The sequence below is a fragment of the Rhinoderma darwinii genome, chromosome 8 (assembly GCF_050947455.1).
Source record: "Rhinoderma darwinii isolate aRhiDar2 chromosome 8, aRhiDar2.hap1, whole genome shotgun sequence".
In the NCBI taxonomy this organism is placed as follows: Eukaryota; Metazoa; Chordata; class Amphibia; order Anura; family Rhinodermatidae; genus Rhinoderma; species Rhinoderma darwinii.
In genome coordinates, this window is record NC_134694.1 from 84,630,114 (window position 1) to 84,656,698 (window position 26,585).

Consider the following 26,585-nt stretch of genomic DNA (forward strand, 5'->3'; position numbering starts at 1 on the left):
GGGGGGGGTGCTATCTACAAGGGGGCTGTGTGGCACTACCTACAAGGGGGCTGCGTGGTACGGGCTGATGGTCATTTTAGTGAGAGTGGGAGGCTGATGGTTATTTTACTGTGAGCGGGTGGCTGATGGTCTTCAAGTTGTTTCCACCTCTGACCTCCAATTAAAATTAATAGAAGGCAGAAAATACCTGCGGAACTCGTTTGAAGTGCTTTTTTGCCTGTGTCTTTTGCCTTAGCTTCAACGGCTTAAAAAAAAAACCACTAAAAAAAAAACTCAACTAACGCTGTCAATTGAAAATCTGCCTCAAAATTCCTGAATACCTGTTTTTAGCCATTTTTTTTCTTTCTCTAAACTATTTTTGGTAGGGGTGTCCTCAGGAAAAAAAAATTTCCAGGGGTTCCTCGAGTTCGAAAAGTTTGGAAAACTGTGTACTAGGCTACAGGATCAAGCCGGCGTACACAAGGATCCCGTCAACGGCGTTGTGGAGCAGCTCTGTTCGTCTTGGGAACAGGACCTAGGTGAGTAAAAATGTTTTTGTTTGGGGGCACTGTGTACATAGGGGATGTGGGGGCTGTATGGCACTGTCTACAAGGGGGAGGTGGGGGATTATGGCACTGTCTACAGGGAGGCTGTATGGCAAAATCTACAGGGTGGCATTATCTACAAGGGGGGCTGTGTGTGGCAGCCAGGGGAGGGGGGATTTATACATTGTGGAGGCCACTAAGTGGACATAATACTGTGTGGGCACAATTAGAGGACAAAATACTGTGTCCTTAAGGGGTTATAATATATTATAATAATACTGTATATATATATATATATATATATATATATATATATATATATAGTGAAGGAAATAAGTATTTGATCCCTTGCTGATTTTGTAAGTTTGCCCACCGTCGAAGACATGAACAGCAGGGGCGTAACTAGGAAACACTGGGCCCCATAGCAAACTTTTGACTGGGGCCCCCCCCTCCCCTGGGTGTCACACAACCCCCCCCCCCTGGGTGTCACACAACCCTCCCCCCTTGTAGATAGTGCCTTTTGATAACGCCATACAGCCCCCTTTGTAGATATCTACAGAGGGGGCTGTATGGCGCTATCTACAGAGGGGGCTGTATGGCGTTATCTACGGGGGGGACTGTATGGCGTTCCCTACAGGGGGGACTGTATGGCGTTCCCTACAGGGGGGGACTGTATGGCGTTCCCTACAGGGGGGGACTGTATGGCGTTCCCTACAGGGGGGGACTGTATGGCGTTCCCTACAGGGGGGGACTGTATGGCGTTCCCTACAGGGGGGGACTGTACGGTGTTCCCTACAGGGGGGACTGTATGGCGTTCCTTACAGGGGGGGACTGTATGGCGTTCCTTACAGGGGGGGACTGTATGGCGTTCCTTACAGGGGGGGACTGTATGGCGTTCCCTACAGGGGGGGACTGTATGGCGTTCCCTACAGGGGGGGGGACTGTATGGAGTTCCCTACAGGGGGGGACTGTATGGCGTTCCCTACAGGGGGGGGGATTGTATGGCGTTATCTACAGGGGGCTGTATGGCGCTATCTACAGAGGGGGCTGTATGGCATTATCTACGTGGGGGCTGTATGGCGTTATCTACAGGGGGGACTGTATGGAGTTCCCTACAAGGGGGGCTGTATGGCGCTATCTACAGGGGGCTGTATGGCGCTATCTACAGAGGGGGCTGTATGGCACTATCTACAGAGGGGGCTGTATGGCACTATCTACAGAGGGGGCTGTATGGCATTATCTACGTGGGGGCTGTATGGCGTTATCTACAGGGGGGACTGTATGGCGTTATCTACAGGGAGTCTGTATGGCATTCCCTACAGGGGGGGTCTGTAGGGAATGCCATACAGCCCCCCCCCCTGTAGGGAACGCCATACAGTGAGCCCCTCCTGTAGGGAACGCCATACAGCGTCGTCCCCCCTGTAGGGAACGCCATACAGCTTCGTCCCCCCTGTAGGGAACGCCATACAGCGTCGCCCCCCCCTGTAGGGAGCGCCATACAGCGTCGTCCCCCCTGTAGGGAACGCCATACAGCCCCCCTCCTGTAGGGAACGCCATACAGCCCCCCTCCTGTAGGGAACGCCATACAGCGTCCCCCCCCCTGTAGGGAATGCCATACAGCGTCCCCCCCCTGTAGGGAACGCCACACAGCGTCGTTCCCCCTCCCTGTAGGGAACGCCATACAGCATCCCCCCTCCCAAAAAAATGCGACCTACAGTGTGTCCTAATAAAAGACATGTATCCCCTATCCACAGGATAGGGGATACATGTGTGATCGCTGGCAGCGATAGGGAGAACGGGGGACTGAAAGTCCCCTGAAGTTCTCCATGACTAACCTCTGACTTCCGGCGTCTGCACAGCTCACTAAAAATGAAAGGTGCGCTGGTCACGCATGCGCACAAACGGGACCGGCGCTCCATTCATTTCTACGGAGCTGCCGACACAGACCCCGGAAGTCCGAGGTTTGTGATGGAGAACTTCAGGGGACTTTCAGTCCCCCGTTCTCCTTATCGCTGCCAGCGATCACACATGTATCCCCTGCCATGTGGAGAGGGGATACATGTCTTTTGTTTAAGGGCAGAGCGGGGAGATACCTCCCTGCTCTGCCGTACTGTTCAGTGGCGTCCCGCTGTAGCAGCCATAGCGGCTGCTAGCGGAGCCTGCGGCCATGGTGGGGGCCTGTGCCGGCGGGCGACACTGGCCCCCTCATGCCGCGGGCCCCGTAGCAGCCGCTACTGCTGCTACGGCGGTAGTTACGCCACTGATGAACAGTCTAAAATTTTTAGGCTAGGTTAATTTTACCAGTGAGAGATAGATTATATTTAAAAAAAAAACAGAAAATCACATTGTCAAAATTCTATATATTTATTTGCATTGTGCACAGAGAAATAAGTATTTGATCCCCTACCAACCATTAAGAGTTCAGCCTACTCCAGACCAGTTACACGCTCCAAATCAACTTGGTGCCTGCATTAAAGACAGCTGTCTTACATGGTCACCTGTATAAAAGACTCCTGTCCACAGACTCAATTAATCAGTCTGACTCTAACCTCTACAACATGGGCAAGACCAAAGAGCTTTCTAAGGATGTCAGGGACAAGATCATAGACCTGCACAAGGCTGGAATGGGCTACAAAACCATAAGTAAGACGCTGGGTGAGAAGGAGACAACTGTTGGTGCAATAGTAAGAAAATGGAAGACATACAAAATGACTGTCAATCGACATCGATCTGGGGCTCCATGCAAAATTTCACTTCGTGGGATATCCTTGATCCTAAGAAAGGTGAGAGCTCAGCCGAAAACTACACGGGGGGAACTTGTTAATGATCTCAAGGCAGCTGGGACCACAGTCACCAAGAAAACCATTGGTAACACATTACGCCATAATGGATTAAAATCCTGCAGTGTCCGCAAGGTCCCCCTGCTCAAGAAGGCACATGTACAGGCCCGTCTGAAGTTTGCAAATGAACATCTGGATGATTCTGAGAGTGATTGGGAGAAGGTGCTGTGGTCAGATGAGACTAAAATTGAGCTCTTTGGCATTAACTCAACTCACCGTGTTTGGAGGAAAAGAAATGCTGCCTATGACCCAAAGAACACCGTCCCCACTTTCAAGCATGGAGGTGGAAACATTATGTTTTGGGGGTGTTTCTCTGCTAAGGGCACAGGACTACTTCACCGCATCAATGGGAGAATGGATGGAGCCATGTACCGTCAAATCCTGAGTGACAACCTCCTTCCCTCCACCAGGACATTAAAAATGTCTCGTGGCTGGGTCTTCCAGCACGACAATGACCAGAAACATACAGCCAAGGCAACAAAGGAGTGGCTCAAAAAGAAGCACATTAAGGTCATGGAGTGGCCTAGCCAGTCTCCAGACCTTAATCCCATCGAAAACTTATGGAGGGAGCTGAAGATCCGAGTTGCCAAGTGACAGCCTCGAAATCTTAATGATTTACAGATGATCTGCAAAGAGGAGTGGGCCAAAATTCCATCTAACATGTGTGCAAACCTCATCATCAACTACAAAAAACGTCTGACTGCTGTGCTTGCCAACAAGTATTAAGTCTTGTTTGCCAAAGGGATCAAATACTTATGTCTCTGCACAATGCAAATAAATATATATAATTTTGACAATGTGATTTTCAGGTTTTTTTTAAAATATAATCTATCTCTCACTGGTAAAATTAACCTAGCCTAAAAATTCTAGACTGTTCATGTCTTTGACAGTGGGCAAACTTACAAAATCAGCAAGGGATCAAATACTTATTTCCTTCACTGTACATACATTATATATATATATATATATATATATATATATATATATATATATATAGGTCCGACTGTGTAGTCAGGTACTTACTATGTTTTCATTGTTTACACTTTTTGTTTTGTAGCTGGACTATCATATCTGATCCACTGATCTAATTTTTAGCCTGGTTTACAAAAATAGTTGTTTATAAGTAATTTTACACCAACACATACCAACAAATTGTGTTGCCGTAGCAACCAAATCCTCCGAGATGGAACAAGACATCTTGAAATTTACCAGAGAATGAAAAACATTCAATTGTGGTGTTCTTTTAGGTCTTTCGTATTGAGATTGACTAGACTCAACCACAACGTGTGAATTGACGCTATACCTTACACTAGATAGGCCTAGGTATAAGGGAATCCTGCCTGCCCACAGGCTCTCACTAAATTAGCAATGGGGCCGATTCTGGTTCTGGGCCGGCTTCCCACATAGTGCAAACGCTGCGGAATTCCACAGAAATTCTGCAGCATTTACAGTAGAAGCAAATTGGATGATGTTCAATGGGTGCGTGAAAATCACGCATGCCCCACGGAAGCACTTCCGTGGGACAAGCGTTATTCACGCAACAGCAGTAAAAGAATGAATGTAAACAGAAAAGCACCCCGTGCTTTTCTGTTTACAAACATCCAAACGGAGTGTCATAATGATAGCGGCTGCGGGAAAATCCGCGCATCCATATGAACAGGGCACACAGAGCTGTCAAGTGCCTTTTGCGTGCGCAAAAACATCACGTTCATCTGAATCAGCCCTTAGGGTGTCTACAGGATTTCCCTAGAGTTTTCCTTAAATGCAATGTATTATTACAATGATTTTCAGGGGGGGTCTGCGGAGGTGCCCACAATACCATTCACTGGCCTGCAGCTGAGAAACAAAATGCAGATTATTGTAATATTGACCTATATTCTAATAGGCATGGGAGCAGCTTACATCGCTGTGTTATATAAGAGAAGTTATTCATACTCGCTCTGTCATTTTCATACCGTTGGCAATTGTTTTACCATTAATTGGGCTACATTGTGGCTCTCTGTGTTAAAATTTGTCACCTCAACACAAAATTAGCTACGGCTCTAAAATAGCTGTTAGTAAAGCGCCATTTCACACTAACAAATGTCAACAAAGTGTGTTGTCATGGCATCCGGATCTTAATGGAGGGAACACAATAGTAAAGTATTCATCGGGTTGTTCTTCACATCATGCTGCCACTATGTTCATTCATAGCAGAGGAAACAAAGGAAAACAGGATGCCAAATAATTAAAGCAAAGGGCCACCTCTGTTTAATCGTTGCTTGTATTCTAGGAGATAATATTTTTAGCAATTCCTTCGTTTACTATATATATATATATATATACCTGAATTACTAACTGAACTGATTGAAGTAATAAGAAGGTGCGAGAAGATCAAATTCCCTGTGGCTGAAGGGAAGACGTACATTTGCGATATTTTTTCCCAGGGAGCATTGCCCTTAAAGGGATTTTCCAGTCCTAAGAAATTGATGGCCTATCCTCAGAGAAGGACATCAATATCTCATCGGTCGAGGTCTGACTCCCGGCACCCTGCCGATTAGTTGTTTTGAAGGGTCTGCGGCGCTCGTACAAGCGCTGCTTCCTCTACATTTCTTTTACTGCTCAGATTGTGAATCGCCGAGACACTTGTAACGGCGGTTCACAGTATTACAGCCTTCTCCCATTGAAGTGAATGGATAAAGCAAGCATAAAAGTATTACAGTCTAATGACACACCCAATATTAACCAAACTTAGATGTACATAAAGGGGTTTTCCCAAGATTAAATGTTATCCCCTAACCACAGTATAGGTGATAACATGCTGATCGGTGGGGGTCCAACCGTTAGGACCCCCACCGATCTTGAGAACTGGGATCCCGTTCCTCTAAATGAATGGGACTGCCAGAGATAGCCGAGTACAACGCCTGGCTATCTCCGGCAGTGCCATAAAGAATGAATTGAGCAGCAGGGCACATATGGGTTCCCAGCGGTCGGACCCCCACCGATCAGCATGTTGTCACCTACCCTGTGGTTAGGGAATTACATTTAATCTTGGGACAACCCCTTCCATCACAGAAAGGTGAAATTCATACGAACATGTGCATTTTGCGCGTGCAAAAAAACGCAGCATTTTTTGCGGGTTGCAGCTCCGTGTGTCATCAGTGTTTGGTGCGTGGCTGTGTGATTTTTGCGCATATGGCATCCTTATGACAAGCGGTTTTGAGGTTTAGAAAATGAAATTAACGAGGTGGTTTTATTTTTCCCTTCATTTCTTGAACAAATGTTGCGCGAATCATGCGTAGCACACGGAAGTGCGTCTGTGTGCTGCGCGTGATTTTCACTCACCTATTGACTTCAATAGGTGCGTGATGCACAATAAACGCACAAGTATAGGACATGTCGTGAGTTTTTACGCAGCGGACGCACGTTGCGTGAAAAACACGGAATGTCTGAACGGCCCCATTGACTAGCATAGGTCCGTGCGACGAGTGTGATTTTCACGCGAGTATCACGGACGTGAAATACACTCGTGTAAATAAGGCCGAAGTCTGTCAGCAGCTGGAACCCCAACCATTCTTAAAAACAATTAGAGGCTGCTGAGCTGCTTTAATGCTGCGGCCCCTTCTTTGAACGTAGCTGGGTTGGAATTCCCTACAGTAGTGGGGTACAGGGAAAAACTAACAAGGGGTTGCAGCGCTTAACCAGCGATGCGGCTCCTTCATTCTTAGGATCAGAAAGAAGGGTAAAGCCAAACGTGGCAGATTTATGGTGCGGATTCCGCATTTCAAACCTGCAGTAATTTACAGTATAATACAAGTGTATGGGGTCTTCAAAAACTCATTCTTGTATGGAGAAGCTGTGGATTTTCGCAGCGGATTTCACCCTTTGCAATGCTGAAATCTGAGACCAAATCCACAAGTATTACATGTGGATTTGGCTATGGCTTCATCGTGGATTTGCGGAATTTATTCGCCACATCTGGCTTCAACCTAATGGCATATCCTAATGATATACCATCACTTTCTGTGACAGGAATACCCCTTTAATGTACACATCGCTATGACGTGATTATATAAAGAATTGACTTGCCCAGTACATGAAAGCTATAATATTGTATAATAGGAAGATTAGCTTTAGATTGCTGTGTATGTACTAATCCTTCTACGACGAGATCAGTTTTAAGTGATTTGCTCGGTTGTACACAATTCCTATTTGTGTAGTTGCCTACAAGCGCTGACAATGAGCTGCATTGTCTGTTCTAGATATACATAAGCTCAATAACGTTTCATTCTCTGTTTTATAAAATTGAAGTACATTCGAATATTTCCGCTGTATAAAACGTACACAATAGCTCAGCGATCTAGTTAAATGACAGTTAATGTTGGAAAAGGTTGCAAATGTTTGACCCAGTTCTTTGTTACCTCACTGGTTATGCAAGCATTGAAGAGGGAGGAGGGGTAGGAGCGCTGGCAGACAGTATATTCTTCATGGTTATGCAACTCTGCTCTCCTGACCCACTTTCTCAACATAGCTCCACTTCCAAGGATCAAGCCGGTCAGACTTCTTATAAGAAGTATGTTGTATGCCACCGAGTCTGCGAAATATGTGCCAGCTCAAAAACATAATACTTCAGTACTAACAAGTGAAATCCCTAAAGTCAAACGCTCAAATCCTCCGCATCGCACAGGGCATCAGGTAACACGGGAAATGTAAAGAGATTTGTAAATATTTTTGAAACGGAATAAAGTAATAATTTTTCCATAATATGTTGTTTATAAACTACTTTAAAAGATTTGTCTGCTTGAGCTGATATTGGGGGTCCCCTGATCGGAGCTCCCTTTTATTATCTACAGGACTGAACTGTTGATTGACAACAATGGACACATCGGGGCAGATTTACTATTTCAGTTGGGCCACAATTTTGGCGTACATGCTGCGTGCCACATTCATTAACTGTTTTGGACACTTATTTCAACAGGGTCGACGAGGGGCGAAGCATGAAAGGGGTGTGGTTTTTCAAAGGGGAGTGGCTTAAAATGTGACACCGTGCACCAAATATGCGCAAAAACATGGTGTAAACTAAAGGCCCTTTTACTCCGGCTGATAAACGCTAGTTTGCTCCTGATAGGGCCCCCCAGAGCAGTATTGCTTGGGGGGGGGGGGGGGGACACATGATGGCATAGGGGCCTTCATGTTACGATTTTATTGCTGGTTCATTTAATTATTATATTTTTGTTAGGTGGTTTGGTCCGTCCGTCCCCCCCCCTTCTTTTCCCTTATATCTTGCAGTTGGTACTTACCTACCTTTTCCAGAAGATTCTGATATTCTGCCCAGCACCAGGTTACTGTCGCTGATTGGTTGTCTAATTACCGGGGAGATTCTTGGAAGCGTCTATTCTTCTGCCCAGCACCTGGACTTCGTCGCTGATTGGTCATTCAGTCTGAAGGCGGAAAGATTTTGCTTTAAAAAACCCAGCTTTCCCGCTGTTTCTGTCAGTTCCAGATTTCCTAGGACCAGCGTCCCCACCCTCCCTTCCAATTTATTTAATTTCTGCTTGTCGCAACGTCTTATTAGTGGGGTTTTTGTCTCTTTTGCTGGGTGGACTGAGTTTTAGGCCTCATTTACACGAGCGTAATATACGCGCGTGCGACGCGCGTGCTTTTCACGCGTGTCGTACGCACCTATATTACTCTATGGGGCAGTTTAGACAATGCGTGAATTTTGCGCAGCGTGAGTGCGTTGCGTAAAACTCACGACATGTTCTATATTCGTGCGTTTTTCACGCAACACGCACCCATTGAAGTCAATGGGTGCGTGAAAACAACGCATGCCACACGGACGCTACTGCGTTGCATGCGCGAAAATCACGCAAGAGCTGTCAAAAGGATGAATGTAAACAGAAAAGCACCACGTGCTTTTCTGTTTACAAACATCCAAACGGAGTGTCAAATTAGAGATGAGCGCACCGAACTTCACCGGGTTCGGCCGAACTCGTTTTGACCGAACCCGGCAAAAAATGTTCGGGTACGCGACGTCAGGAGACAGTCACTGCCCACGGTGCTGAAAGACTTAAACTGTTTCAGCACCATGGACAGTGACTTTCGATCGCCATATACATATACGTGTAAAAAAAAACAGAAGTTCGGACTTACCGATAAGTCCCGGCTCCTTCCTCCAGTCCGACCTCCCGGGATGACAATTCAGGCCAAGTGACAGCTGCAGCCAATCACAGGCCAAGCACAGGCTGCAGCCAATCACAGGCTGCAGCGGTCTCATGGACTGCCGCGTCATCCTGGGAGGTGGGGCCGGATGACAAGAGAGGGACGCGTCACCAAGGCAACGGCCGGGAGACCGGACTGGGGGAAGCAGGAAGTTCTTGGTAAGTATGAAAGTCTTTTTTTATTCACAGGTTGCTGTATATTGTGATCGGCATTCACTGTCGAGGGTGCTGAAAGAGTTACTGCCGATCAGTTAGCTCTTTCAGCACCTTGGACAGTGACGGGCGTCGACTACCTCATCTCTATGATGGCGGCTGCGCGAAAATCACGCAGCCGCGCATCATACACGGATGACACACGGAGCTGTCAAATGCCTTTTGCGCGCGCAAAACGCAGCGTTTTTTGCGCGCGCAAAACGCACACGCTCGTGTAAATCAGGCCTTAAACTGGTTTATTATTATTATGGTGATTTTTAATTTATAATGGTTTTCATCATTTATTTGGTTCAAGTATTTATCTTATTGATTCAAGTATCAATATCTTTTGGTAACCCTTAATAAAAACATTGCAGCCTTTTTTATCCACATATTTTTGTCATGCCCGTAATGACAATTCCGCGATTACTGGCACGGACGGCCGCAGACAGACACTCGCATTTTCGGCCTGTGCTCTGCTACAAAGTATGGGAGCATGGCCCGTAAAATGTAAAGGAACGAACATGTCCTATCTTTTGTGGTACACTTCTACGGCCTGGACACCTTCCCGCAAATATACGGGAAGGTGTTCGTGGTCAATAGAAGTGAATGGGTCCGTTATAGATGATTTTTCCGGTCCTGTGCATGGGGCCTAAAACTTAGGCCCCATGCACATGACCGTAAATTTGGTCCGCAATTACGGACCGTAATTGCGGATCAAAATACGGTTCCGTTAAGTTCTATGGCCCATTGACACCTTCCCGTATATTTATCTGAAGGTGTCCGGGCCTTAGAAAGCTTCCGTAAAAAATAGGACATGTCCTATTTTTATTTATTTTACGGACTATGCTCCCATACTTTATAATGGGACCACGGCCCACAAATGCGGGAGACTGTCTGAGGCCGTCCGTGCCCGTAATCATGAACCGTGATTACGGGCATGGTTGTGTGCATGGGGCCTTAGACAGGAATAGGCCGGATTCACAGGAGCGTGTGCGTTTTGCGCACGCAAAAAACGCGGCGTTTTGCGCGTGCAAAAGGCACTTAACAGCTCTGTGTGTCATCCCCGTATGATGCATGGCCGCCATCATTATGAAACTCTGTTTGTATGTTTGTTTCATTCATACTTTTGACTGCTGTTGCGTGAATCACGCGCGTCCCACAGAAGGGATTCCGTGGAGTGCGCGTGATTTTCACGCACCCGTTGACTTCAATGGGTGCGTGATGCGCGATAAACGCAGAAATATAGGACATGTCGTGAGTTTTACGCAGCAGACACCCGCTGCGTAAAAATCACGGACTGTCTGCACTGCCCCATAGACTAACATAGGTCCGTGCGAGGTGCGTGAAAATCACGCGTTGCACGGACATATATCACGTTCATCTGCATAAGCCCTTAGAGTGTATTCATACTGTGCAGTTTTGCCACGTAGTTTGCCGCACAACCAAGAATTGTACTGCAAAACCGCATGCGTTTTACAGCAGAAAATAGCGGTAAACAGACACACGTTTTCACAAAGCAGTTTTCAGCCGCGCAGCAAAAAAACATCAAAACTGCACCATGTGAATACACACACAAAGTAAATCTGCCCCATTGATTTCAGTAAGGCCTCCATTCACACGAACGTGTCAGTTTTGCGCGCGTAAAAACTGCAGCTTTTTTCTTGCGTTGCAGTTCCGTGTGACATCTGTGTACAGTGCGTGTCTGCATTTTTTACTCTCGTTTGTCATCTCTATGTCACTCGTTTTTTACGTCAGCAAAATAAACTGAAGGTGTTTCTTTCCCTCTATCATTTCTGTTGCGTGAAAAACGCATGGCACTCGGATGTGCGTCCGTGTGCCGTCCGTGATTTTTATGCATGTCTGAATGGCCCCATTGAATTGCATAGGTCCGTGTGACGCACTTAACACGGACGTGAAATACGCTTGTGTGAATAAGTGCCCTGTAATGAGAAATTATACAGCAGCTCTCTCGCAGGTAACACCTGATTTCAGGGGACAGCGGAAACCAAATCCCTCCATTCAGGTTTTTTTTTACTAGCATTGACCGATATCTGAGCTGCGGTGGCCCAAAACAGATAATCCCTTTAGATTGTACAGTGCCTGGCTCGGATGATAATCTCTTGCCTGATCAGAAGCTATAAGGCATACAGGACACTTCAGCTTCACTAGTTTGCACTGGTAGATTATATCCAGCATATTAGCAAACAAGGGAAAACAAATATATTAGGAAGTGGTTTTATATACAGTATATATATATATATATATATATATATATATATATATATATATATATATATATATATATAGCAATGTATATATTAATAGTAAAGGTTGTCTAGTTTTATCTACATAATGGTTAACATTGTATAATGAAAAGTTATGCAACATTATACTGTAATCCGCTTGCTTCACCGAATAGAAAAATAGTTGATATTCAGAGACAAACCCGTCGCTCACCTTGTCCTGTTACATTATTTTAATATAGCCAATCCTTAATAAAGCACAGCGGCAGCCTAAGGCTATGTTCACACCTGATCTCTATATCTCCGTTGTTTTACTTTGTAATAGGAGCAGAACAACGCAAATAATGGCAGTGACGGATCCGTCGAATGAAGGACAACACCAGTGCCTTACAGGCCCTATTAGGGCCGGTCACAGACTAAGGGTAGGTTCACACGAGGTCATTACGTCCGTAGTTGACGGACGTATTTCGGCCGCAAGTACCGGACCGAACATAGTGCAGGGAGCCGGGCTCCTAGCATCATAGTTATGTACGACGCTAGGAGTCCCTGCCTCTCCGTGGAACTACTGTCCTGTACTGAAAACATGATTACATCATTAACGCAGCTTGTGGATGAGATTTGTTCAAATCTCATCCACTTTTCTGCTACTGTATGAGGGCTTATTCAGACGAATGTATAATACATCCGTGCTACGCGCGTGATTTTCACGTGAGTTGCACGGACCTATGTTAGTCAATGGGCCCGTTCAGACTGTCCGTGATTTTCACGCAGCGTATGGCCGCTGCGTAAAACTCACGACATGTCCTATATTTGCCCGTTTTTCGCGCATCACGCACCCATTGAAGTCAATGGGTGTGTGAAAACCGCACACGGCACACGGACGCACTTCCGTGTGCCGCGCGTGATGCGCGCTACAGTAGTTAAAACTGTGAATAAAAACAAAAGCACCACGTGCTTTTCTGTTTACAAACATACAGAGTGTCATAATGATGGCGGCTGCGCCAAAATCACGCAGCCACGCATCATACGCTGCTGACACACGGAGATGTTATGGAACTTTTGCGCGCGCAAAACGCACACACTCGTGTGAATACGGCCTTATGGTGCAGATTTTCCGCAACTAAATCCATTACGGAAAATCTGCCGTATTTACGCTATGTGTAAACTTACCCGAAGGCCGAATTCAGACAAACATGGGGAAACTCCGACGTGAAAAATGGATGTGCGGGTCCCACTTTCACGGATCCCCATAGACTTGAGTCTATCGAGGGATCCGTGAAAACGGAACAAAACAGGACATGTTCTATTTTTCATCGGACCCTTCACACGGTCCGTTGAAGCAACGGCCGTGTGAACGGCCCCATTGAAATACATTCGGCTATTGTTTTAATGGCCGTCACATGGACGTATACTACGGTTGTCTGAATTCGGCCCAAGCGTGCAGCCAGATATCCACATGTTATCTGCATTGTCAATCTACATGTAGTTTTAGATTAGATTTTTACTTGTGGATTTACATAAGTATCATTTGAGGATTTCCATCGTTAATAGAAATAGATGAAATCCGCCAGAAGTCCTAAAATCTGTACTAAATGGTAAATTCAGTCCTGGTTCCCCAGCACGTAAACTAGGCCGTATTCATGTTAAAAAATGTCAGGCCACGAGCCTGTTGTAACCTTCAGAGGCAGCACATCACTACAGAGGTAGAAAATCAGTTATTCAACCATTTGTGCCACATTTCGGCTCCACGTGAGCCTGGTTTATCAAGACGTACAGTGCAATGATAAGGTTATACGACTTTTCTACCTGCTACCTGGTTCTATTATAGTCCAACATTGCAGCTTTGCACCCCAGGATACATATAACAGCAGGATCCAGATAAGTGCTGTCACAGGATACAGAAAGTTGTATGCCGACCCCAAAAACATGGCTGCTAACTTTCAAAAAAATCATTACTTTTGTCCATAGGCTCGGTTTGGAATTGCAGTTCAGCCCCATTACCATGAATACGACGGAGCTGCAATACCCCACAAAGCCCATGGACAAGAGTGGCGCTGTTTCTGGAAGAAAGCAGTTCTTTTTATAATCTCATAAAACCCCTTTATATCCTATATAGAGTAACGTAAGAAAGCGTCAGGAGTCAGTAAGGTTACAGCAGACCAATGAACTTATATAACCACAGTCTACTCCAGGACATTCACTTCTATATACTCTGTACCCAGGTGAACGGTTGCTCTCACAGTCTGTTTTGTGCTCACTTTTTTGCATAGTGTTAATATTATACAGGTGCAATGCCTAGAAGTCATACAAATTAACACAGGTAACGTCCTACATTTAGGATCGTATTTTCTGGAAAACCTACATTAATTAACCATTTGGTTATCACAAAGGAATGTCATTAGATTATTAATTAGAGTATTAAAATTATATATATGCCATTTGGATGACAAAATGTCCTTTACGAGGGACAGACTAGACCGGTCAGACAGTTTTATACCCATCGCTGTATTTATTAACTGAATGGTGGCATTTTTAGGAATATGGTACCAAGACAGACAATAAAATCGACTATTTCAGCCAATACTCTATTTTGTATGAGTGTCAGGATATATATATATATAGATATGACCAGTGAAAGGTTCAGAGGATCATCATGCAGTATTTGGGCTCATGCCAGGCTAGATCTGAGAGCCCTGTGTGAAGCGGACAGAAATGCCATGACTCTGTGTGTGATCTCCACAGTGTGATCAGATCACATAACTCAGAGACAATACAAGGTTCTTACCTGATGAGATTGCTTCATTGTATTTGTCCAGTGCATCTTGTACCCGGCTGTCACTGAGCATGGCATTGCCTTCATGTCTGAGCTTGGCAGCCTGGACCTCACAAGAGAACCACTTAGCTGTGATGTTACTCAGGAGCACATTGACTCTGTAATGATATTCTGTGCCCTCCTGAGTCACCCTGCACATTTTACACTGGCTCCTAGTTCTCGGCTTCTCCAGGCACTTCTTACAGAACGTGTGCCCACATTTCAGAGTTACAGGTTCGTATAGGAAGCCATGGCAATCCTTACAGGTCAGGATCCCCCACTGTGGGCACAGGGGCAGCGATTCTCTTCCTTTGAGCTGATCTGCCAAGCAGGACACCAGGGTCTCCAGCTGTTCCACAGGCAGCTTCTTCTGGGCAGCAGCTTCCTGATACAAATCGAAGGCATCCTGCAGTTTACCAGAGCATGCCAGGCACTCTGCCCTCCTGAGCAGCAGCCCCCAGTCCACCACCCCTGACTGCTGCTCCTGCAGCTGCCTCTCATAGATCTCACATGCCAACTGGAAGTTTTTGGCTTGGAAGGCTTGTGCCGCAAACTCCAGCATCAGGCTTGTACTGCCTTCCTCCTGGGTGCCCATGCTGACCCCCGCTCCGTCTCTCACTTCACCCCTCGTTTCTTGAGTCGCTTCATTCCTGCAATACGGCTAATAAGAATTCTTCCAGCCAAGTGTTATATAAAAAGCCCGTCACGTGATGCACAGCAGCGCCTCCCATTGGTTGTTCGTCTTCAAATTGTTACAAAACCTCTCTGGGTTTTGTAACAAGGTTGCAGTTGTCATTGTCCGTGATCAAATGTCGAAGTAAACTAATGATAGTGCCCTCCCAGCCCAGAGCTCAGGAGCTATGAGTATACAATGTATAGAAGGCTATATACAGAATATAATAATATAATATGATTAACTCCTAGCCCAGAGCTCAGGAGCTATGAATATACAATGTATACAAGGCTATATACAGAATATAATATAATATAATATGATGAACTCACAGTCTACAGCTCAGGAGCTATGAATATACATACAATGTATACAAGGCTATATGCAGAATATAATATAATATGATTAACTCCTAGCCCAGAGCTCAGGAGTTATGAATATACATTATATACAAAGCTGTATACAGAATATAATATATAATATGATGAACTCACAGCCTACAGCTCAGGAGCTATGAATATACAATATATACAAGGCTATATACAGAATATAATAATATAATATGATTAACTCCTAGCCCTGAACTCAGGAGCTATGAATATACAATGTATACAAGGCTATATACAGAATACAGAATATAATATAATGTGATGAACTCACAGTCTACAGCTCAGGAGCTATATGTATGCAAAGCTGTATACAGAAAATAATATGATACCCTCCCAGCCCAGAGCTTAGGAGCTATGAATATACAATGTATACAAGGCTATATACAGAATCAGGGGCGTAACTAGGAAAGACTGGGCCCCATAGCAAACTTTTGACTGGGGCCCCCCCTCCCCTGGGTGTCACACAACCCCCCCCCCCCTGGGTGTCACACAACCCCCCCCCCCTTGTAGATAGTGCCTTTTTTACAAACCCCCCCTTTTGATAACGCCATACAGCCCCCCTGTAGATAACGCCATACAGCCCCCTCTGTAGATAACGCCATACAGCCCCCCTGTAGATAGCGCCATACAGCCCCCCCTGTAGATAACGCCATACAGTCCCCCCTGTAGATAACGCCATACAGTCCCCCCTGTAGGTAACGCCATACAGCCCCCCCTGTAGATAACGCCATACAGTCCCCCCTGAAGATAATGCCATACAGTCCCCCCTGTAGATAACGCCATACAGCCCCCACTGTAGATAACGCCATACAGCCCCCTGTAGATAACGCCATACATCCCCCTGTAGATAACGCCATACAGCCCCCTCTGTAGATAGCGCCATACAGACCCCCTGTAGATAACGCCATACAGCCCCCCTGTAGATAACGCCATACAGCCCCCTCTGTAGATAACGCCATACAGCCCCCCCTGTAGATAACGCCATACAGCCCCCTTTGTAGATATCTACAGGGGGGACTGTATGGCGTCATCTACAGAGGGGGCTGTATGGCGTTATCTACAGAGGGGGCTGTATGGCGTTATCTACAGGGGGCTGTATGACGTCATCTACAGAGGGGGCTGTATGGCGTCATCTACAGAGGGGGACTGTATGGCGTTACCTACAGGGGGAGCTGTATGGCGTTACCTACAGGGGGGGGCTGTATGGCGTCACCTACAGGGGGGACTGTATGGTGTTACCTACAGGGGGGACTGTATGGCGTTATCTACAGGGGGGACTGTATGGCGCTAACGCCATGCAGTCCCCCCTGTAGGGAACGCCATACAATCCCCCTGTAGGGTACGCCATACAGCCCCCCCCTGTAGGGTACGCCATACAGCCCCCCCCTGTAGGGTACGCCATACAGCCCCCTGTAGGGAATGCCATACAGCGACCCCCCTGTAGGGAACGCCATACAGCGCCCCCCTGTAGGGAATGCCATATAGCCCCCCCTGTAGGGAACGCCATACAGCCCCCCCTGTAGGGAACGCCATACAGCGTCCCCAACCCCCCAAAAAAATGCAACCTACAGTGTGTTCTACAAATAACATGCATCCCCTATCCAGGATGGATAGGGGATACATGTGTGATTGCTGGCAGCGATAGGGAGAACGGGGGACCGAAAGTCCCCCGAAGTTCTCCATGACTAACCTCTGACTTCTGGGGTCTGCGCAGCTCAATAAAAATGAAAGGAGCGCGGGTCACGCATGCGCACAAGCGCGCCCGGCGCTCCATTAATTTCTACGGAGCTGCCGACACAGACCCCGGAAGTCCGAGGTTTGTGATGGAGAACTTCAGGGGACTTTCAGTCCCCCGTTCTCCTTATCGCTGCCAGCGATCACTCATGTATCCCCTGTCCTGTGGATATCCTGTGGATAGGGGATACATGTCTTTTGTTTAATGGCAGAGCGGGGAGATAACTCCCTGCTCTGCCGTAGTGTTCAGTGGCGTCGCGCTGTAGCAGCCATAGCGGCTGCTAGCGGAGCCTCCGGCCATGGTGGGGGCCCGTGCCGGCGGGCGACACGGGCCCCCTCATGCCACGGGCCCCGTAGCAGCCGCTATGGCTGCTACGGCGGTAGTTACGCCACTGTACAGAATATAATAATATAATATGATTAACTCCTAGCCCAGAGCTCAGGAGCTATGAATATACAATGTATACAAGGCTATATACAGAATATAATATAATGTGATGAACTCACAGTCTACAGCTCAGGAGCTATGAATATACAATGTATACAAGGCTATATACAGAATACAGAATATAATATACTATAATATAATATGATGAACTCACAGTCTACAGCTCAGTAGCTATGAATATACAATGTATACAAGGTTATATACAGAATATAATATAATATGATGAAATCAAAGCTGTATATAGAAAATAATATAATACGATTCCCTCCCAGCCCAGAGCTCAGGAGCTATGAGTATACAATATATACAAGGCTATATACAGAATATTATAATATAATATGATTAACTCCTAGCCCACAGCTCAGGAGCTATGAATATATGTATATAAAACTGTATACAGAAAATAATATGATATCCTCCCAGCCCAGAGCTCTGGAGCTATGAATATACAATGTATACAAGGCTATATACAGAATATAATATAATATTATGAACTCACAGCCTACAACTCAGGAGCTATGAATATACAATGTATACAAAGCTGTACACAGAAAATAATATGATATCCTCCCAGCCCAGAGCTCTGGAGCTATGAATATACAATGTATACAAAGCTGTACACAGAAAATAATATGATATCCTCCCAACCCAGAGCTCTGGAGCTATGAATATACAATGTATACAAGGCTATATACAGAATATAATATAATATGATGAACTCACAGCCTACAGCTCAGGAGCTCTGAATATACAATGTATACAAAGCTGTATACAGAATATAATATAATATGATGCCCTCCCAGCCCAGAGCTCAGGAGCTTTGAATATATAATGTATACAAGGCTATATACAGAATATAACAATATAATATGATTAACTCCTAGCCTACAGCTCAGGAGCTATGAATATATAATGTATACAAAGCTATATACAGAATATAACAATATAATATGATTAACTCCTAGCCTACTGCTCAGGAGCTATGAATATATAATGTATGCAAAGCTGTATACAGAGGCAGAGACACTCCCCCCCCCCCCATTGCATCTATGACTGCCCTGTTGAATTACTTCCTGACGAATCGCCACCTCAAGGTCGAGTTTATCCTCTCTCCCTGCCAGAGACTCTAGCCATGTCTGCCTACGTTAAGGAGAACCTCGAGAGAGGGTTCATCCGGAAGTCATCCTCCCTGGCAGGAGACAGATTTTTCTTAGTGAAAAAAAAGGACGGATCTCTTCGCCCATGTATTGACTACCGGAGTTTGAACCAAATTATGGTCAAGAATAAGTACCCCCCTACCACTCATCTCCGAACTGTTTGATAGAATTTGCGGGGCCAAGCTGTTCACAAAGCTGGATCTACGCGGAGCTTATAACTTGATTCATATCCGCAAGGGTAACCAGTGGAAAACCGCATTTAATATCCGAGACGGCCATTATGAATACCTCGTGATTCATTTTGGACTATGTAACACCCCAGCTATGTTCCAGGAATTTGTGAATTACATTTTCCGAGACCTACTGTATGTCAGTGTGGTGGTCTATCTGGACGACATCCTGATTTTCTCACCTGATTTGTTGACACATTGGAGGCACGTTCGCCATGTCCTCTTGCGGTTAAGGGAGAACTGTCTATATGTTAAGCTCGAGAAATGTGTATTCGAGTGGAACTCTTTGCCCTTCCTGGGCTACATCGTGTCTGACCGTGGTCTCAAGATGGATCCAGAGAAGGTGAGATCCATTTTACAGCGGCCACGACCTCAGGGTCTTCGTTCCATACAACGATTTCTGGGATTTGCAAACTTCTATCGGCAGTTCATCCCGAACTTCTCATCTCTGACTGCCCCAATCTCGGCCCTCACCAAAAAGGGGGTGAACGGCAAGGTCTGGACTCCGGAGGCAGAATCAGCGTTTACTGATCTCAAGAGCGCTTTTACCTCATTATCTGTTTTTCATCACCCTGATGCTTTTTCTTCTGGAGGTGTACTCCTCTTCCGTAGGTGCGGGAGCACTACTGTGCCAAAAGAATTCCAAAGGCAAGATGGTGGCTTGTGGCTTGTTCTCCAAATTATTCTCCCCAGCAGAACGCAACTATTCCATCGGGGATCGGGAATTGCTGGCCGTCAAGTTGGCCTTAGAGGAGAGGAGACACTTGCTGGAGGGTGCTAGTCATCCGATTATCATCTATACAGACCACAAGAACCTTACATACCTACAGTCGGTCCAGCGGTTAAATCCACACCAGGCCAGATGGTCGTTGTTCTTTGCCCGATTTCAGTTTTTGCTTCACTTCCATCCTGCAGACAAGAATGTGAAGGCAGACGCCCTGTCTCGCTCCTTCGAGACCAATGACTTTGAGGAGATCCCTCAATACATCATAGACTGCTGTTCCTTACCTGGCAATGCCAGCAACAACAGTCAGTTGTCTCCCTGCCGGCATCTCCCTCCTAGGAGACGCCAGCACTCGCGGCCCGGCTGGTCCAGCTTTAACTGGTAGGTGCGCGCACAGTCCCGGCCTTAAAGGGCCAGTGCGCGCACATGTTTAAAGTTCCCTAATTAAACCCTGCCCATCCTGGACTATACGAAAGGCTGTGATGAGTGCTGTTGTAGTTTTTCCATGTCTGTATTGGAAATGGCCCCTTAGTGTTTTCCTGCTCCCAGTGTTCCCTTGTCCTGCCTCCTATATCCTGTACCCCGTGCTGCGCCTTGTTCCGAGTCTGTATAGTATCTGAGCCGTACCTTGCCTTGCCTGCAGGAATTTTCCACGTCGACTGTCGCCTGTCCTTCTGGATACCATCCGCCACATCTGGAGCAACCCACCAACTCCAGCCCCATCTGTGGCAGAGCCCTTGCCACCATACCCGTGTGCTACACTCCTACCATAGACTTTGTGCGTAGACTGTGAGTTGGTCAGCTGCCTCTCCGCTACGGTGGAGCGGCCTAGTGGGTCCACATACCCCAGGATCGTGACAAAGCAGCTATATACAGAATATAATATAATATTATGAACTCACAGCCTACAGCTCAGGAGCTATGAATATACAATGTATACAAAGCTGTATACAGAATATAATATAATATGATGCCCTCCCAGCCCTGAACTCAGGAGCTATGAATATACAATATACTGTATACATGGTTATATGCCGAATATTATACTATAATATGATTAACTCCTAGCCCACAGCTCAGGAGCTATGAATATACAATGTATACAAAGCTGTATACAGAATATAATATAATATGATGCCCTCCCAGCCCAGAGCTCAGGAGCTATGAATATATAATATATACAAGGCCATATACAGAATATAATAATATGATGAACTCACAGCCCACAGCTCAGGAGTTCTGAATATACAATGTATACAAGGCTATATACAGAATATAATAATATAATATGATGAACTCCCAGCCCAGAGCTCAGGAGCTATGAATATACAATGTATACAAGGCTGTATACAGAATATTATATATAATATAATATAATGAACTCCCAGCCCAGAGCACAGGAGTTATGAATATACAATGTATACAGAGCTGTATACAGAATATAATATATAATATAATATGATGAACTCCTGGAGTTATGAATATACAATGTATATAAAGCTGTGTACAGAATATGATATAGTATGATGCCCTCCCAGCCCAGAGCTCAGGTGCTATGAGTATACAATGTACACAAAGCTGTATACAGAATACCAAATATAATATAATATGATGCCCTCCCAGCTCACAGCTCAGGAGATATGAACATACTATGTATGCAAAGCTGTATACAGAATATAGAATATAATATATAATATAATGACTTCCCAGCCCAGAGCTCAGTAGCTATGAGCATACAATGTACATAACGCTGTATACAGAATATAATATAATACAGTGCCCTCCCAGCCCAGAGCTTAGGACTATAAGGATACAATGTATACAAAGCTGTATACAGAATACAGACTATAATATAAGGCCCTCCCAGCCCAGAGCTTCGGAGCTATTAGTATATAATATACACAGACAATGGATAAAGAATACAAAATATATAATATGCAATATAATTTATTATGATGCCCTCTCAACCCAGAGCTTTGGAGATATTAGTATACGATGTACAATGCATTCGGAAAGTCTTCAGAACCTTTAAATTTTTTGACTTTTTGTTATTTTGAGGCCTTGTTTTAGAATAAAAAAAGTAACGCTTTTCCACATCATATTGCACTCAATACCGCATAATAACAAAGTGAGAACAGAATGTTAGTAATCTTTGCTAATTTATTGAAAAGGAAAAACTAAAATATTGCCTTGACATCAGTATTCAGACCCTTTACTCAGGACTTAGTTAAAGCATCTTTGGCAGCGATAACAGCCTCCAGTCTTCTTGGGTATGATGGCACAAGGTTTGCATACCTGGATCTTGGGATTTTCTGCCATTCTTCTCTGCAGATCCTCTCAAGCTTTGACAGGTTGGATGGGACAGTCGGTGGAGAGACGTTTTCAGGTCTCTCCAGAGATGTTCGATAGGTTTCAAGTCAGCGCTCTGGCTGGGCCACTCAAAGACATTCAGAGTTGTCCGTAAGCTACTCCTGTGTTATCTTGGCTGCGTGCTTAGGGTCATTGCCTTGTTGGAAGGTGAACCTTCGGCCCAGTCTGAAGTCCAGGGCACTATGGATCAGGTTTTCATTAAGAATATCTCAGTACTTTGCTCCATTTATCTCTCCCTGTCCCAACCACTGAAAAACACCCCCACAGCATGATGGTGCCACACCGTGCTTCACTATAGGGACAGTATTGGGCAGGTGATGAGCAGTGCCTGGTTTCCTCTAGTCATGATGTTTAGAATTGAGGCCAAAAAGTTCAATCTTGGTTTCATCAGACCACAGAATCTTGTTTCTCACAGTCTGAGAGTCCTTTAGGTGCTTTTTTGCAAACTCGAGGCGGGCTTTCATGTGTATTTTACTGAAGTGAGGCTTTTTTCTGGCCACACTACCATAACGCCCAGATCGGTGGAGTGCTGCAGTGATGGTTGACCTTCTGGAAGTTTCTCCCATTTGCACACAGTATCTTTGGAGCTCAGCCAGAGTGACCATTGGGTTCATGGTCACCTATCTTACCAAGGCCCTTCTCCCCGATTACTTAGTTTGGTGTGCCGGCCAGCTCTAGGAAGTGTCCTGATTTTTCCATTTAAGAATTATGGAGGTCACTGTGCTCTTGGGAACTTTCAGTGCAGGAGACATTTTTTTGTACCCTTCTCTATATCTGTACCTCTGCACAATCCTGACTCTGAGCTCTACAGGCAGTTCTTTCCTCCTCCCGGCTTGGTATTTGCTCTGATATGCATTGTCAGCTGTGAGACCTTATATAGACAGGGGTGTGTCTTTCCAAATCACGTCCAATCAAATGAATTTACCAAAGGTGGACTCCAATCAAGGTGTAGAAACATGATTTAAATGAGAAAGATGATTTAAATGAGAAATGGGAGGCCCCTAAATCTCAAGGGTCATAGCAAAGGGTCTGAATACTTATGTCCATTCGAAATGTGAGTTTTTAATTTTTAACAAAGTGGAAAGCATTTCTAAAATTATGTTTTTACTTGATCATTATGAGCTAATGAGTGCAGAATGATGGGAAAAAACGCACATTTTTATTTTATTTTAGCACAAGGCCTTAAAGGGGTTGTCCAGGAATACATTTTATTTATATTTTAACTTAAAGAGGCTCTGTCACCACATTATAAGTGCCCTATCTTGTACATAATGCGATCGGCGCTGTAATGTAGATTACAGCAGTGTTTTTTATTTAGAAAACAATCATTTTTGACGGAGTTATGACCTATATTAGCTTTATGCTAATGACTTTCTTAATGGACAACTGGGCGTGTTTTACTTTTTGACCAAGTGTGCGTTGTGGAGAGAAGTGTATGACGCATGCCTTGCTGTAAATCTCACACAAACCTTACCGGTGTCAGGATTCTGATTCGACATCCCGTCCTGGCTGGTAGTGATCTCTATTCACTGTCAGAACACTTGAGTAACGTTAATGTGTGTGTACGTGGCTGCACATAGTGATTTGCAAGATCACTATGTGCTGTGTAAATGAATGGGGAGAAGTGTATGACGCTGATTGGTCAGCGTCATACACTTCTCTCCACAACGCCCATTTGGTCAAAAAGTAAAACACGCCCAGTTGTCCATTAAGAAAGTCATTAGCATAAAGCTAATATAGGTCATAACTGATCATTTTTCTAAATAAAAAAACACTGCTACATTTACACTGCTACATTTACAGCGCCGATCACATTATGTACAAGATAGGGCACTTATAATGTGGTGACAGAGCCTCTTTAATTGGACATAAATAAGTAACTTTCTAATATAATGTCAATTTACCTCTGGCTTTGTTACTCTGTTCTGATTAGCGGCCACGTGATCGCACGAGAGTAAATTTTTCATTTCCTGTGACGTTTCGTGTCTTTGCTCCCCAGCACTTCTTGCTGAACAAAGGCACGGCACGTCATCAACTACATTTACAGGCAGTGGGCCGGGCGGATGTTTTATGAGCTCTTCAGAGCTCCGCCTCCTCTGGTCCCGTCACCTGTAAACATAGTTGATGACGCGCTGGTTCTCTACACAGCAGGAAGTGCTGGCTTAGCAGAAACATGGAACGTCGTCTCTGTTTGTACACCCCCCTCCTCAAATCTCGGAGTTCCCATAGTGCCTGCCCGTCTCATCTCATCGCCCACGCCGCCCCCCATGGCCCTCAGACCCCGCAGGGATGATGGGGGTTATAAACAGGGATGATGGGGGTAATATACAGGGATGATGGGGGTTTTATACAGGGATGATGAGGTAATACACGGATGATGAGTAATACTCAGGGATGATGGGGCTTATATACAGGGATAATGAGGTAATACATAGGTATGATGGGGATTATACACAGGGATGATGAGGTAATACACAGGGATGATGGGGTTTACATATAGATTGTATACAGGTATGATGGTGTTATATCATCCCTGTGTATAATCCCCCTGCATCCCTGTGTATTACATCATCATCCCTGTTTAAAACCCCATCATCCGTGTGTGTATAACCCCAAAATCCCTGTGTATTACCCTCAACATCCCTGTATATAACTTACATTATCCCTGTATATAACCCCCATCATCCCTGTATATAACCCCCATCCTCCCTGTGTGATAATTACTGGTTGTGTGTGACCAGGGAATGTGAACATAAAGGGGTGTGGTAGTATGCAAATAGCTGAGATGCTGTGGAGGGAGGAAGGGGGATGTAAGCTGTCTCCTCAGATGCAGCAAGGGATCATGGGTATGGTGGGTTACAAGGCAGGAAACAGACAGGAACAGAAGCAAGGGATGTAAACAAACAGAAACAGCAGCAGTGATAATTGAGATCAAACAGAAACGTATGTACGACTGGATCTATAGTAAACAATATAGACAGACAATGGGTATAGATACATTATAATCTAATAATACAGTAGTATAGCTCATTATAATGCCCTCCTAACCAAACATTAGGATCTTTTAGCATACAATCTACAAAGATACGGAATACAGAATACAAAATATAATATAACGCCTGCCAGATGCTTTGGATCTATTAGCATACAAACTACACAGATTTTGCATGTAGAATGCAAAAAAAAGTTGGCCAAATATTTAAACATTTTTGCACCAAAAACAATGAAAAATATTGTGATATTTATGAAAACCCCAGCAAAACTTTTTCAGACACATATGATTGTGTTGAAACAAAAAAATGGATGTAGCCTAAGATTTGCTCCAAGCTCGACTCATTCATAAAGATACATTCTCAGCGGTCCCCTCTCCACTGACCTCTGCTGTTCTACACAAGTGGTAAGATAACCATTGCTGGTGAGGGCTGATGTCCAAACGCACCAATTATATAAAATTTATATACACAAAAATCTATTGTTGTGTATTATAGAAGATATAATACAGATCAATGGAAATAATATTCGTATAAACATCACACTGTCGATCATACAGAGATATGTGGCGCTACATAAGTGCTGCCTGTCTCTTCCGGCAGAAGCAGTCTGTCACAGATCGCTTCTCTTATTTCAATCATTGATGCCACATGCACACCATATGTTTCATCCAGAATTATGGACCGTAATTACGAACCGTTATTACGGACCCATTCATTTCTATGGGCTACGGACACCTTTCTGCATTTTTGTGGATGGTGCATGGACTCCCCATAGAAGTTTATGGGCGCTTCTGTAATTACGGACGGCTACAGATGTGCATCCGTAGCTGTCCGTAATTACAGAAGCATTGCTATGCGACGCCAGGGGATTACCCTAGATTACTCTATGTTTTTTTGTGGATCCGTAAATACGGATGCATTACAGATGCACTACGGACCACATTTACGGATGGATGAAAAATACGGTCGTGTGCATGAGGCCTGATTAACTGACATGTAGTTCTCGCTGTCTATTTAAAAACAAGGTTCTTCATCAGCTGCGGCATATAATAC

At 45.0% G+C, this 26,585-nt stretch overlaps 1 protein-coding gene across 1 annotated transcript in view; it reads right to left on the reverse strand.

Annotated features, from left to right (window-relative positions):
• The window catches only part of LONRF3 (LON peptidase N-terminal domain and ring finger 3), a 44,440-nt gene extending 28,950 nt beyond the window's left edge, over positions 1-15,490 (reverse strand). The window contains exon 1 of the mRNA XM_075835860.1: positions 14,788-15,490. Coding sequence (XP_075691975.1) covers positions 14,788-15,409 — 622 coding nt within the window. The 5' untranslated portion in view covers positions 15,410-15,490. The remainder of the gene's footprint in view (positions 1-14,787) is intronic.
• Positions 15,491-26,585: the final 11,095 nt, after the last annotated feature.